The 16154-nt window shown below is 36.2% G+C and overlaps 3 protein-coding genes across 7 annotated transcripts in view; 1 reads left to right on the top strand and 2 right to left on the bottom strand.

Annotated features, from left to right (window-relative positions):
- The window catches only part of Pde9 (phosphodiesterase 9), a 138736-nt gene extending 136848 nt beyond the window's left edge, over positions 1–1888 (bottom strand). The window contains exons 1-2 of one of the 3 annotated variants that reach the window (XM_072019762.1): positions 1639–1888; positions 578–673 (exon numbers count right to left, since the gene is read on the bottom strand). The gene's annotated coding sequence lies outside the window, so the exon portion shown is untranslated. Of the gene's footprint in view, positions 1–577; positions 769–1638 lie in introns of all 3 variants that reach the window. The other 2 variants (XM_072019760.1, XM_072019759.1) reach the window with 2 other exon arrangements.
- Positions 1889–5631: 3743 nt separating this feature from the next.
- The window catches only part of Ada2a (Transcriptional adapter 2A), a 330348-nt gene continuing 319825 nt past the window's right edge, over positions 5632–16154 (bottom strand). Inside the window, exons 1-3 of one of the 2 annotated variants that reach the window (XM_072019810.1) lie at positions 8221–8332; positions 6008–6188; positions 5632–5878 (exon numbers count right to left, since the gene is read on the bottom strand). In XM_072019810.1, coding sequence (XP_071875911.1) covers positions 5704–5878; positions 6008–6188; positions 8221–8284 — 420 coding nt within the window. In that variant the 5' untranslated portion in view covers positions 8285–8332 and the 3' untranslated portion in view covers positions 5632–5703. Of the gene's footprint in view, positions 5879–6007; positions 6189–6261; positions 8039–8220; positions 8333–16154 lie in introns of those variants that run through there. The other variant, XM_072019808.1, reaches the window with a different exon arrangement.
- The window catches only part of Nep2 (M13 family metallopeptidase neprilysin 2), a 37044-nt gene continuing 29420 nt past the window's right edge, over positions 8531–16154 (top strand). For both annotated transcript variants that reach the window (XM_072019777.1, XM_072019776.2), the window contains exons 1-2: positions 8531–8716; positions 10814–11341. In XM_072019777.1, coding sequence (XP_071875878.1) covers positions 11196–11341 — 146 coding nt within the window. In that variant the 5' untranslated portion in view covers positions 8531–8716; positions 10814–11195. The remainder of the gene's footprint in view (positions 8717–10813; positions 11342–16154) is intronic.

Genomic DNA, 16154 nt, shown 5'->3' with positions numbered 1-16154 from the left:
GACTCCGCATGGTAGTAGTCTAATTCGCGCGATCAAAGGACATACGTTCCGCGGGAATCCGAGTGTATTCAAATTACCCGTCATTCAGCCGAAAAAAGAAAAACACGATTCCTCGAAGATTTTCCCGTTCGAACTACCCGCGATTTGTATTTACACGCCTACCGTTGTATCGTACGTATCGTAAATTTAAGAACATGTAGGTTAGGAAACACTGGAACAAGAATGGTACCTCGGCCATTAAAATTCAGACCTTCCGTCGTATACGCCAATGGCGCCACAGATAACTCGCTTTGATCAAAATCAGAGGGAAGAAATACGTAATATTATTTTCAAAAATATTCCATCGACAAACGTTAGTCTATATATCGAACGATCTTCTTGCATTGCAGTCGCAAAAATACGCACTAGCACGAGCCACGTTCCGCTACAGTGGATTCGTGGAACGATGTTTCCTTCGCGTATACCTACACGTAAGAACGCGTTTTGGCGCGTAACGATAGAAACAAACGCGACAATGACAGCACGTCAAAGAATGTCGCGTGAACGGTAGAATGAATGAGGAAAAGTATGTACTCACCTCTGTTGCAAAAACATCAACAACCGACGTATTCTTCGAACGGGATGTTTTTCGCCTTATCTTCGACGTTTCGATGTCGCGTGGGGCAGTCCGCTTCTAAGTAAACAAAAACACAGACTTCAAATCGTCGATTCCCTTCCACGGGAGTTTCTCTGTTTCTCCCGTATATGCAATCACTCGCGTGGTCCTTTCTTTTTTCGACCAATAAGAAATAGTCGTCGAGAAGAGCGCGGCAACAGCAAATGCGACAACAGAGGTTAGAGTCGTGACAAAGATATATGTAATATGAGAATCAGACGGAGAAAGAGACGAAGATAGAAAGAACGAAAGGAAAGGATAGGAATAGAAGAAAAAGAAACGAAACGCGAGAAAAGTAGCTAGAGATAACGAGTACAAGTTTTCTGCACTTGAAACAGTATATATGCGAGATACGGGAATCTCACACGTCGATCACCAGACACGAGAAATACTTTCGCCGAAACGAAAGGCTTTCGTCGGTTCGCCGACGATTCGATTCACTGGTCGTCGAGATGTCACGTCGTTAGCGAATCCACATGATTGGCCCGCGGCTTTTCGAACGTCCCTGCCCGTTTCGACGTACGGGTCTCACTGCTACAGTTTTTCCATCGGGGGTCGTCAAAAAGTGAAACTTCCCTCGATTAGAGAAACGATTTGTAATTCTGTTTGATTTGGAAGGTGCGTGGCTGCATGCGTGGCGCGCGCGCGCGCGTGTGGTTCGAACTCTCGCGATGAGGGAGATAGTCCTCCTCCTCCTTCGGTGTGTGTTCCTGCTCAGGATCCGATCGAGCAGACACTGACCCCACGAGACGACGTCGGAGAGAACGAGAGAGACAACGAACGAGACATTCGAGAGAGAGAAAATAACTGAAGGAAGCGTACGCGAAAGATGAACGAAGAAACGGAGAAGGGGAAGAGAACAGAGTGCAAGAGAAAAGAAATCGGAGAAAGAGACGAATGAACGCAAAAGAAAAGAACGAGAGAAAGAACGAGAAAGAAAGAAAGAAAGATAGTTAACAACAAATCGCGAGCGCGTATAATACCGGACTCACAGTTGGCAGTCTCTCCTCTCGTATCTTCTACCGCCAAATTAACACGCGAATGTCATTCGATTCGTCGAGAGATCACGAACAAATTTCAAACTGATTTCGTACGCACTGATTTTAAGTAATCGTAACACTGGTAAAAAGTCACCGTTGATATTTCAGCGTTTCGTTTGGCGAGACACGAGTTCGCGCGCACAAACAAAACGTGTCAGCACGTCGCGCGCTTGTTTAGAATATACTGAATATATTTTGACCCGAGCGCTCTGGTCTGGCTCAGCGCTGGCGCTTCGCGCGTTCGGCAGTCTTCGGTAGCGATCGTTCGCGCTCGCACTCCGTAGCCGAACCAACCACAACGCCCGACCAACCGCGAACGAAACTCGCGCCCTCGCTCGATTGTAAATTACCTTGCAGGGCCGATGCACCACGATCCATATTTACTGAAATGATAGCAATTTCTGTTTTATTTTTTTTTTCTCCACAGTTCGAAGAATAATGCTACGAAAATATACCTGCCATTCGAAATCTGGATTCTCGTACCGAAACGTTTACCGATTTCCATGTCCGCCTCGTCACAATTCGAAAACAAAGAGACGATGTACAACGTATCGCGTACTTCTAATCGTTACGATTTTATACGGTAATACTCTTATCCATTGCATTTCTCATATATCGTATGATTTAAGAAGTATAAAATGTCCTTTTTTGCTTGCAACGTGCATTTGCAATTTCATTACATAACGAAGATAAACATATTTCCATAAAATGAATGCCAAAGGTTCGATTACACTGTTCAGTCGCCGATCGTTGATAAGAATTACGAATGGTCAAAATTTCTTCTTTCGTTACATCGGTAAGGTTGTAAAACCCTTATACGTCACTTATTACAATGCATCGCATCGAATTAGATTAGAAGTTTTGCTACGAGTGTGTAACAAGCACGAGAACAAAGCGAATCAAAAGATACACCGACAAATACCGACATTCCGCCGTAACTTTGAACGAAAATTAGATAAATACAAAACAGAGCGAAGCCTTCGAATCGTACGCTATACACTTAATATGTCGTATGATGCAAATAAACTGTGAATGGTAATAGCATTACAAATTCATTTAACCTCCAGAGAAAAATTTATAAATAAATATTAATGCGCAATACGAACCAGTGGATAGATACATTCCGTGAGCGTTTAATGAAACGGTTAATCGTCACAGAGCTGATATTGCGATTTCATCGATATGTTTCCCTGGCTCGTTAAAAGTGCGATATATATATGTGCTTGTCATTAAACTGTCACGCTTCCATCGTACCACAAAAATCCTATCAAGAATTTTAATTGCATCGCGCACAAACGCGGCGTGAATCCTCCCAGTCTCCTTCGATATCATCGGATAAAGGTAACAACAGTATCGGAGAGCATTGTGGAACATACACTTTCGCATGTATACATTATGCAAATTAATTCCATCGATTGGCCGGTAGGCTGTACACAGCCTTGTCGAGGGTTTTACTAACTCTGTTCTAGCTACTGCTCTCGAGAATACGGCTATTCCAAGAGCCCCGTTTACCGGACAATTTCTAGAAAATAGCATCGTTCTAGAGGAACCATCGAGGAAGCATCGAAAGGGTTAGTAGGAGAAATTGAACGAGGTGTAGGTTGTACAGAGGATATACTTTACAATTATTTCCACCTACTGCGACTAACAACTCCCTTATGATTCCTGTACCAACGATGCAATATTTCCAATATATCCTTTACGATGTTCTATATTTTCTTGAGTCAACTAGAGCTATCTTATTACGTTTGAACTGCTTGTACAATTTCTTATAGCCTTCTTATAGCCTATAAAGTATAATACGATTTAGCAGTTATTATCTCGGCAACATTGTAACATTTCCACGTCAAACGTGCACGATGACATGTGATATGTGGGAAAATCACATAACACGTATTTATTTAAGATGATGCGAGGATATTCATATATTTCGATCTTAAGCGGTTAGGCCGGGTTCGGTTATTACGTTTTCAATTACTATTTATCGTTCCTTGTGTGTATTCTTGACTGTTCGCCAACTATCACCAACGCCCATATAATAGGATACGGAGATAATCTTTTCGTCGAGCTATCCTGCACGGTTAATCGGTAATCTTTGAGATAATGCTCCTTCCCAAATCAATTCGATTTTGCTATCTTCCTACTTCTGCGCGTATTGGAAAGACTCGCGCTATAAACCAAGCAATATATTCTATAAATTTACAAACGATTAACGACCATTATAATTATCTTAAGAGGTTCGTGGGAGTAATCGAAGGACCGATTATCGCGTGCCGACTATGGCGAAGTCGCTCTTCTCAATAGCACACACGCGATTAAAGTAAATGTATGTAAAGGACAATGTATAGAGTAGGTAGATGATAAACGTGTATGAAACCAAAAAACCCGCTAAATATAGCAGATCTTATTTCGATAATGATTAAAAGGATGGATGAAGGAAACAGTCGAAAGCAAATAATTCGATTGCCTTGTTTTTTCGAATGGGAAGATGGGAACACGGAAAACGGTGGAAAATTACATGCTCGTAAACGCGCGCCAAACACGCAATTGATCAATAAACCCTCATAAACGTAGCGTTTTATTTGCTACATTTCTTATTCATAAACTAGAAGTAATTTTTACAATAATCGTAGATGTTAAATTTTCAATAGCGAGTTAATACGATGGCCGTTTTCTTAAAATTTTACGTTTTACAGGATAAAAATATGTATTTATTTTAGTTCGAATATGTCCTGTCTCTCTATTTTATCAAGGGAAATTGGAGAGAATTAAATATATACATGCAATGAAGATGGCGTCTTGTTCCATACTACCGTGCGAAAGAAACGTCCGTGTCATAGATTTCTGCCTTACCTTCTTCGCTTTCTCACTTTTCGATTAATTTTCGTCAGTTTGGAATTTCTTCTGAAAGAATTCACCGATACCATCGAATAAAACAGCTGCTAACACTTATTTTCAATCATATTACATTCAACAATGAGTAACAGGAGAACCTGTAAACATGTCCAAACATGGATCTAAAGACATCGATATGTCGCCTAGGTTCTGTGAACTTTATGCTATGACTACGTAGCGTAGCAATGCAACAGGCGTCGATGTATGTACTTACATACCTGCAATCGCAATTTTGCGATTTGTCTTTCCATCTTTCCTTTAATAGTAGTTTGGATACTATTAATAACCTATACGTGCATTTATTAATAACACGGATTCAGCATTATCGAGGAATTTTCTTCCAAATCGTTTCACAATCACCCGTAATAATTTTCTGTTCTTTTAATATACTGACATTAAACTATGAAAAAGAAAGGGAAAATTAATATTGAAAAAATAAATTTGAATCATTATCATGTGATATTACAAGAAATTATATTATAACAAATTATACAGCATCGTCCTTGATTCTTATCGCGTATATTATTCCGCGAAACGAACATCAAAAGGAAGTTTGATCGAGGATTTGCTCAACGACGCAATGTAGTGATAATGAGGATCCATTCCTGCGAGCAGTCAACTGTATGCAATTATCCAATGGTAATGCATGGTTAATAGTAAGCTGTTAGTAAGATTAGCTGGTTCGTTTCAAGGGATTCGGTTAGCTGTCAAATTTCGTAATTACGTAATTAGTTACCGTATATTATTGGAATTAAATAAAAATAAAATTCATAAATTTTTAAATGTTATACTTTCAGACCTTTATGTAGATCATTTGTTTCAATATATAATTGCATACATGATTGAAACTTCGATATATCTACACCTGTTATAAATAATCTTTTTTATTTTATCTCCATTTGTAATTACATCCTGCCTGATATTAGAAACTATTTGTACTCTTAAGGTACATTCATACAATGTTATTCGCTCATAACATTATAAATAAAGAATATTGTAAATAACAGAAAAAAAAAAGATGGAAATCAAATTTCAATAACATAGTTATTAGAAAAAATTTTATTTTGAGCTATATAAAATGATCACAGTGAAACGCATATTTTAAATTATATTCTAATATTGAAGAGATCGTTTTGTTTGTATGTCTTCTAATATTGTACGAAGTTCCTCATCTTCTAATCGTCCTTCTAAACTGGGTATCAAAGCCTTTGCCTCTTCTGGCGTTTCCGGACAAAGATTTGCGAGCGAAGCTAGTTCAAATTTATGAAGCTTCTTCTGCATAAGTAAACTAAACAATACAAATTTTATAACTTGCTGTGAATATTTTTTATTAAAGAGGATAATTCAAGGAAGTAAATTTTTGTCTTAGGTATAAAAGTATTTATGCTTAAGACGTCAGTTTTGTGAAGGTACTTACTTTCTTACAGCAGCAATGGTTTCTTTATTTTTAAACCGACGAAATCTGTTCGTATAAGTTAAACTCTTCATAAAAACTTCAGAGAATTCCTGTTCCTCCTCGGCTGACTCATTTTGAGCTTTCCTGTGCTCCAACAACATCAACACTTCCGAAATTAACAAGGTCTCTGCATTTTCAAATTCTAAAAAAAAAAATTACACATAGAGCTTTTATTAATCAGACAGTATTGTTTACGCAACATACTTAAAACTTACTTTATTCTCTTTAAGTCACTCGTGGGTACATTTTTGATTGAACATTACTAATCAGAAATTTTTAACAAAATCTTATTAATCATATTTTGCAAAAAAGATACATTTATTATATAATACAAATATAGCACAAAACATTATATATAAATTTACACATTTGTATGTTGCTTATTTTTATATGTATAATTTAATTTTGTTATATTTTATATATAATTTATTATAATACGTTTAATATATATTTTAATTTATATGCACACTTTATTATTTTCAGTCGATCTTTTACAACTCTTACTTGAAATTCTTAATTATAAACCTTAATATGTAATATCACAATCCTGGCAGTATCCACGAACTATAATATACAAATATTTCGCATTTTTACTAGATTAACGAACTGTGTATCATTGATTTGGTTTATTTATATATCCCTTTTCTGTAAGAAAATCATATATTTTTCGTGTTTTATTTACATCAATTTTAAGCAAAATCCTAGCTTGTGCCAATCTAAGATAACCAGCTTTTTTATTTTCTGCTATTAAAATTTGTTTGAAATCGAGGTAATTAGTAGGTACTATACGCGTAATTGAACAAAGCTCTTTTTCGGCTGAAGTTAATTTCTCATATCCTGGAAGACCTTGAATTGCAAGTGGCGGCGCCGTTTTTCGTTGTGCGATTGTACTCGATATGGAATTACTAAAATTAATGTTGCAACCAGGTAATATAGTCTTCCAGCTATATTCAGGATTATTCAAGTATTGTTTCCTTTCCTTTTCATTTTCTTGTCTAAGTTTGCTTAACTTTTGGAATATTGGAACACTATGAAAGTGTTCCAAACCATTATTGCGAAATTCAAATAACTTATTAAGATAATTTTTAAGTTCTCCAGCTCTATGTAAGCCTTCCATGAAATAATCGAACTCTATACCTCCTAATAATTGCATAAAAATTAATAATCTTTCTGCAAGTGCTCTAGTTATTGTACATTCGTATCTCTGTATCCAAGATATGGTCCTTCTAAATGCTATCAGTCCATGATTACGTATAATTTTTCTTCTCCTCATACGTTCTTTCAGTCTGTTATTATATGCCTGTACTATAGCTACTTGTAATTCTTTTCCTAATTCATAATTATTATCGCTTATATCAAATTCATCGTAGTTCAAGTTAGAAATTAGTAATTCTGCGTGATTATCAAAATTGACTTCAAAATCCGATCTTGCTGCGTTGTATCCAGCCAAAAGTTTACAATTAAGAGTATTAGGTGCAAACCGAGGAGGTTCTTCTAAATCTTGCAATTTATATAAATAAGGAATAGGTTCACAACCAATCAAACTAGCTTTTGTTTCTTCCATTTTTGGCAATCCTGGCAAAGCCTGATTATCGATATAATATTGAAGATAATGACTTTTACATTCTTCCATTGATTTCCCTTGTATTCGTCTGGCCATGTCAACCCAATTACCAAAACCACACTCCTGTAAAACATCTAAACATTCTAATTCTTGTTTCGCTGTCCAACCACTTCCATCGATCAAGGGAAATTCATTCTTTATGATGATATAGTCGTGATCGTTTCTGTGACTGCTAATTTCTGATCCGTTGGAGAAACAAGAGGGACACAATTCCATACTATCACACACAGCACAACGAATATACGGCTCTGTCAATGCGGATTTGCATACGCGGCATATTGGGTCTGAAGTAATGATTTCATCGTTCACGACTGACACGTCGAGTTCTACGTTATGCTTGATCTTTTCTGTTCTACTCGATGAGCAGTCTAAAAGAGGATAATCGTTACTTTAGGCCATGCCGCAATTAAACATTATCGTTACACGGTACAACGTAAAATGTTAATTGTTATCGGAAAAAACATTGACAAACGTCATATGATTATAGGTTAGAAACAGACAGCATTATTTCCGTCTCTTCTTGCTAAATAAAAGAAAAAAACAAACATACCTTTCGGAAATTGCAAGTCCGCCGCATCTTCCTCCGTCATATCAGTTAAATTCGGATTAGTCATATTTTTTTTATTATATTAATTCTCTACAGTGCTCAAAAAGAAACTCTTCTTAAGCGTGTACTATACTACTAACCTCGCTACTCACAAATAATCTTGTGGCAATTAGCTGGAGTTGTAAGTATTTGTTTTGTTCACCAGATGGCAGTTCTAGACCATATACATCTATACTTGATCGGTAAATCTTTTAATCTTTTGTATTCTAGCGCCGCTATTTTAAATGTAACGCTTAAATCAGTTGACTACGTGAAGTGTGCAGAATTTAAGTTTCTAAAATAATTTAACATTTTTAATGTTCCGCATAATATGGAAATCGAAATAGTGTTTTAATTAGTTAATAAACAAGATTAAAAAGAACGTCAAAGATATGTCAGCTTCGTCATATTGAACGAGAAACGTTGGAAACGATGAGCATTTATTTTCCAAATACATTAGGTATGTATGTTATTTAAGAACGTATCGAACCTTGAAAACGGCGGTTGAATTACGAACATAACCTGAATGTATAAAATCGTGAAGGTCTCGAGTAAAATTGTATGTTTTCCGAATACGGAATTAAACAATTTGACATCGAAATAATTAACATGCGTAGTATACTATCTTTCAAATCAGTTAGACACGCGTACGTGTTAGTTACACAGATATAATGCCCTCGAACTGAGCGAACGTAACAAACCACGAAACTAAATATCTTTTTGGCTCAGGTAACTCGATACATATCTCACTGTCTTACGAAGGATAAGTTTCTCAAGAAAATTTTGTTGTATATAATTATGACTGACGTAACTGCGGTTTCATAGAATAAATTGTGAGTAATTTTATCTTTCTTATAAAACTACAGTGCTATCTCACTGTTTGTGTCCGAATTAGTTTATCTTACTTGTAGATCTCTGCACTTATTTTCTTACTTCTTTAACACGTGAGTTTATCTAAAATAAGAAAAATATTTTGTTGCATGTAATCCAATGTTTCAAGTCGAGGTGGTTTGATACATAAAAAAGCAAATAAGGTACAAAAGTGTATTAGAAAGATAGTATTAAAAAATATTTATCGAAATAAATATACAAACATTATTTGGTATCATTCTAAGAAATACGCGAAATAAAACTAAAAAATATGCGAAAAATACCAGACAAAGGAAGCCAGGTGTACGAACGAGTTCGCCTACGTTATCTTTTATAAAACAAACGATGCTTGTCATGTAACGTGGACACATTTAAGAATACGTCCACATGTTGAACTCTCTATCGGAGCGTATAGTTTGCAAAAGAATAATAATAAGTCACTCGCGGATAATAATAGAGTCACTATGCAAATATTGGCAACAGTCTCGTGAAAGCGATATACGAGAATTCCTGATACTGTAACTTGAAATTAAAAATAATTATCATATATAATTTTATAATTTATTGAAATAAATATAATCTTGTGATTTATTCAGAAGAATAAGAAATATCTAAAAAAAAAGGTTTTTAAAGCTTTTAATCTACTAAATCTATGGAATATTGAAATTTAATTCATTAAATCCAGAAAAGTTTGAGACAATTTATTGAATCTATTTTTTTTTTTTTTTTACTTTCAATGTTTAATTTATTGTTCCAGTAAAAAAAAAAAAAAGCAATGTACACTTGACATATTCGTTCCATAGTTTTCAATTTGGATTATATAATATCCACGCAATGAGAAGGAAGACCATTATCTTCCGTTTACAACCATAATTCTTTGGTCGATTTACGTCAGAATTATTGAAAAGACACTTAACCTTGGCCTTCGTATCTTCCGTAAGGGATTTCACTCGGGATAATAACTTGTTTTTAGCCCTCGTAATAAGCCGAAAAGATTCATATCGCGCGTTTATTGTGACCTGCTAGGCGTGGAAACCGGTTTCATTAAAATTTTTACGAGTCAACCGATCGATCCAAATCAAAAAACTTATCGCTTCGTGTAATATCCTATTGCTTTCTTCCCAGAGAAAAGTATTCACCGTCTGGAAAATTTTCATTCTACCATCGAATAACGGGAATCGTTTCAACTATTGTAACATTTTGCGAATTTTAATACGACAATAGCCAACGTACCATATCACTTAAACACGTGTTTTATATTCTGATGAGACATATTATACGTGTCATGTGTGGAGAAAAATACAGATCTATAAAAAAGCTATCGTGTGCATTACCGATTATAGTACTCCTCGTTTCATTTTACATATTAAAAAAAAACGGCGCAGTACGTCAATTAATTTCTAAATATCGCCAATCATAAACTAATTTATTATAAATGTTGTCACGATATTTACGAAATATTAAAAATAATTCGACGTATCTGAAAATTCATTGCGCGCGCGTAACAAAAATAAAAAAGTGGAGGCGTGTTGGGGAAAAGTAGTTGGTCGTGGAACAAGATTAATTGGCATGATTTCTGTAGATATCTGAAAATAGGAAACGTTCCACCAACGGTTATTATCGTAACGGTTGCGTAAACATCGATCTTTAGCGACAGCTTCCTACATTGCGCTCGATTCTCTTGCAGGCGAAGAGAAGTTTGACGAAGATGAATTTGCACGTGAAATACACACCGAATGAAAATCCCCGTATGGCGATATCTATGGCAATGTCACGCAACAAAAGGAACATCGTCACGAATAACACCGTGTATAGGACGCGAGCGTAATTTAAGACGATCGTCCGGCTACGACAAGGACTGAAACTGTTTCCAAACACGGACAACGCGTCCATATCGTGGTACAACGATCGAATATGTATTGAGAGTCCTCGAAGGACTGACTCAAATACGCCGAAGCGTGTTTCTCTTTTGTTTCCTTCTTTTTTCTTTTTTTTTTTTCTTTTCTTTTCACGTGACCGCGCTGTGTTTCTCATATTCGTGACTTGGACGATCTCTTGACGAACGAATCATGAATCCCGAGCAACCAGACTTTTCCAACGCAAGAACGCTACATTTCCGTACTCACGATGACGGTGATAACGTTAAAGAAGAAAGCGTTCGATCGGACCGAGGAAACATCTTCGACAACGTTTACAAAATGACTACTATAGATAGGTACGTTCCTTTTATTGAATCAGTGAAAATATAACGAGGCAAATAATAAAATAGTCGAAGAAGATATAAAGATACATTGGCTTTAAGTTAACGAGGGAATTCAATCTCTCGATTAAAGATATTTCTGCCTGTAGACTGAATCAACTGAGAAATATGCTTTATTTTTTTCTTTCCATCCTTTCGTTTAATTTTACGTAAGATTAGATCGAGTATTATTTGATTGGGTTCTTTTATAATGGTTAGAGCATTAAATAATACTTGAATATATTGCTTATAACCTAGAAAATATATAAGAAAGAAAAAACAAATGATATCGACGAATTCACTCGTTTTATTTATTCGGAACACGATTTCAAAGAAGAAGATAATGTAAACGTATGTATTTCTTGTTTGATAGGTCCCTAGAAAGTTCGTTTCGTTACTTTTTATCGATCCTTATATTTTCTTCGTAAAGTTCGTTCTAACGCTTCTTTCATCTCGTACACATTATAACGAAAAAACTCGTCGATTTAACAACTCTCGCGGAACAGCTTTCATAAGAAAGAATTAATTCTGTGAGAGAAATATGGTAATATTACTTTAGAATACTCATTTAATAACATAGTGTTCGCGACTAACGGAGATCGAACGCAAAGTTTCTATTTCGAACTACGTACATGTGCATGTAAAAACGAATGATACTTTCATGGATAAATGAAACGTCAGACAACAGTGATCAACGGTGAAAGATATGTTATTGTTTCCAGAACTTCCCGTTATTTTTACACCGTTCCGACATGAGAAATGAAACAGGAGCATTTGCTTCTTTTAAAGCTACCAGAACAACAAGGATTTCTATTTTCTCTATTTTTCATAAAAAACACAAAAAAGAAAATATGTAGATTACGCGATATTGAAATTAGTTTAAAAGCAGAAAAAAATTATTAATGTTACATATATAGATTTTGACAAGGAAGAAATCTCTCTTTTTCTTCTGCGCTCTACTTCCTATAATTTTCGAATTTCTATCTTTCAATCTCATATCTGGTTAAAAAAAAACAAAAAGACTCGTAACGTTGCGAGGCAACTTTACGTGAAATTAAAACGGACGATCACCTACCTATATCGAATAAAAGATTGTTTAACGATAAATAACGATCGATTTGGATCGGAAATGATCCGAAAGATGCAGCAGAATCAATAAGCTTCGCCTTGTTGCAGCCATTATCCATAAATCTATCTCACATTACCTATTTTAGACAGACTTTGAACGTTAAATAAACGAACAAATAAAATTCCTATATATGTTAGCTATTTATCTAACAGTCTAAGAGCACATGACCAAGTGATAAAACCAAATGTAATAAAACCAAAACATTTAACGGTCCAATGAAAACCTATAGGCCACAGGCTAGTTAACGAATAATGCACAGGATCGTTAAAAAATTAACTGTGATTTCCAGGAAATTAATGTCAGCCGTCAAAGTGTTTCCTCGTTTCTTCGCTGGGAATTCCGTATACGAGCACGAAGATGCCGTTATTGGCTGACAATAAATTTCCAGTCGTTCACAGGAATTGAATCTGTATGGTAAAGATTTAGGGTTGCCTACATACGATCGGATATCTTTTTTATACGAGCAGAGTTTGGATTTATTTTTCTTCGCGCCGTATTCTTCCCCAATCGAACGAAAGAAAAGAAAAAAAAAAGAGAACACCGTTTTCGAAAGGGTTATCGGACCTTTTACGGCATTTGTGACTTCGATTTACCTCATTAGCATCGCCTTCGGCATTTCTATATAACGGAACAACCAATATACATACAGAAGCAACCAGTGCGTTCGAAGGCGAACGGTGCAACTTGCACTTTACGACTTGGTTTACGATACTGTACATCTTCGCTTCCGTCGATCAACAAAAAATACATGTAAATTTTGTATTAATCATTTGTGACAAACCATGTCGTGACCGATATTCCATAGTTGAAAGTTCATTCGTTTAGCTTTTTTTCGTGAAATATTTTAATGAGAATAATTTTGTAATATTTTAGAGAAATATCACTCGAGATATTCAAATTATAGCGATTGTGAGTCGATGACCTACTAAGAATTTTTGTAAACTTCGTTTCAACTGTAACTTCGATTCTTCGGTGATACGGTGTTGCAACGGCTAGAAACAGTTAAAGAAACAAAACGTTAAGGTGTACTATGCGCTGTCTAAGAAAGAAGTTATCGCAAATTATTACCATAACGTTCTTCCAACTTGAAAACAGCATTGCCAAAACGAACAAAGAGTCGCTCTTCCTTCTTAAAACATCTTCCTGACACATCGCCAAACTTCTGCTTTCATTTCTTCCTTTTCAATCCGTCTCCCTTTGTTAACTCTTACGATGATTCACGCTTTTAAATCGACGGTAAAAAAGAAAAAGGAACATTTCCACGAATGATTTGCCAACAGTTTTCTGATCGATCATCGGAAACAGTCTCATTTAAATGCAACGAAGATAACAGGCGGGCGGGCTCGGCGACAAGTTCTTTCGTATGCAAATGCGAAACGATGCTCCTATACGATACCATTGAGATTCGTCGCTTGCTTATTCTTGATAAGATTTATTTTAATCGTAATTATCATAATAATTTTCTTTCTAATTATCACAGTTAGATGCGTATAATGATATATGATGATTAGAATCGAAGTATGATCGTAAACGATCGCGTAGAAACGAATCTTCGAACATTTTGCATCCGATCTCGAGTTTGCGTCCGATCGTCCGATTGCTTCGTCAACAGCCTTCAATCGTAGAATGGCATCCGTGTAGCAGTCGTGCATGATTATTAGACAGCGGAGACACGAATGAATATTCATCGCGTTGTCGAGCAGAGTAACGTGGTATGGTATGGCGTGGCGTGGCGTGGCATGGTTCACGGTGGATTCTTGGTGGCAAATCCTGTTTCTGCACTTGGACGACGAAATTACGCGCTTCTAAACGCAAATTGCGAGTTACATAAGCAACAAGCGAGCCAATACCGAAGCTAACGCTTACGAGACTGCAAAAGTGAGACAAATCGAGAATCCTTTGATCGTGTTAAATAGGCTTGTTAAGCTGGAAATGAATTGTTCCTTAATTGTCGACGTTCAGGTAGCTCTGACGACCATCGAGTTTTTACAACTGACTGCCTCCTATGGATATAGATAATGTTTAGAATAAAGGGGACTCGTTATCGCGAACGGAAACGATCGTTAGAATAATTCGTTCCTCTTCTGCGCGAGTTTCCATTGTCTCGAGCGAAACCTCTCGAAAAGCATCGATACGCACAATTTGCAAGTGGGTGGAATAGGCGAGTCGACTTTCACTCGTGTAATTTCTGATAATTACGACTTATTGCGTAGGATAAGTATGGAAATTGTATTATAGGAATCTAATTGAAGATAAATTTGCATCGAGTTCGATAGAATGGATCATATTTTATGATAAAAACGATTATTGTTCCGTTCGGAATCTTCAAACTTGTTAGGGGAGCATGGACAGTTGCATTTAGAATTGTTAGTTTACTTCTACTACTCGATAGCCAGGGATGTGTTGTAAACTCGGTGTCTCCAAAGTCCACGCTTTGAAACCATATCGTGACGGTACAAGTTTCCGAGGTTTCTGACCCGGAGGAGTATCGCGACCTTTTCAGAAAAGCGAACGCCTCGCGTCAGTTCGGATACCACCCCATCCTTACCAGCAGAAGGCACGTCAAGGGCGCGTGGAAGAGCGGTCGTGACATTCGGGACGCCGTTGATGGAAAAAGTAATTTTTGACAAAAGCCAATCAGCGTATGTCCTGAAGAAACTTGAAAGCTCGGACAGTCCGAGCGAAACGTGCGTATTGTAGCTATTGTGGGTTATAGATATGTTCTTTCTAACATTCAAACAGTATACATAGTACGGACTACGACACACGTATTATGTGTCGTACTCGATTACACATGTTTTTAATGAAAGTAAAAGTACCCTGCTACTATGGCATTTAAAAGAGAGTAAACTTTGGTTTCTCTTACGCATCACTCGTACACCGTGGCTGATAATTAATTAAATCGTACTGAATCATCATACGACATTAGCGTTTGAGCTAACGAATCACCGTAGACAGACGTAAAACTGTAATTTATCGAATATTATAGAAAGTTTTTTTTCTAATTAATATACTCAAAGTTATCGTATCGTTGTTTTTTATTGCACTCGATCGCTTTAGTATCGTTGGAATATCCGCTTTCCATAAAATATATCCTAGACACATACATATACAATATTATTCAGGATATTTCACAACATGCGTCGGATGTGTTAATCTCTTTTTTTAAAGTATGAGTTTTCTGCTCATTAAACTTGGTAATTGGATTCGTTTGTCGTGAAAACGTTTCTGCTGTATCGTTTTGCCAGCAACGTATCCATTGGAAAAGATTTCGATTTTTCTTGCAAAGTCGATCAAACTACGATTAGATGCCTAATTCGAATATTTTAACAAAATCGCGCGAAAATCTAGATGGTGATACGTTGTTAGTTTTCCAGCCAATGAAATATCAGGCAGAACCGGTTGCCATTCGTCATCGATTCTGTATGCCACTGACACCGAAATGAGACAGGTTTAAAATTAGTTTCACGATGAAGCACTCGTATCTCTTCTTTTTAGACTGGCATTTGATTATCTATATTCGTATTTGCATGGATATCAAGATCTTTCGTGCTTCTATTCCTTTTCCATTCGAAAGGAATCCCAATACGACATCGCCTTTGCCGTTGTTATTATTTTGGACTTTCGATATAAATGTGATATTATAAAATGTGCAAGAAC

This window comes from Bombus fervidus, chromosome 16 (genome assembly GCF_041682495.2).
Source record: "Bombus fervidus isolate BK054 chromosome 16, iyBomFerv1, whole genome shotgun sequence".
Lineage (NCBI taxonomy): Eukaryota > Metazoa > Arthropoda > Insecta > Hymenoptera > Apidae > Bombus > Bombus fervidus.
Note: the sequence above shows the minus strand (reverse complement) of the source record. Positions and strands in the feature narration are given on the sequence as shown.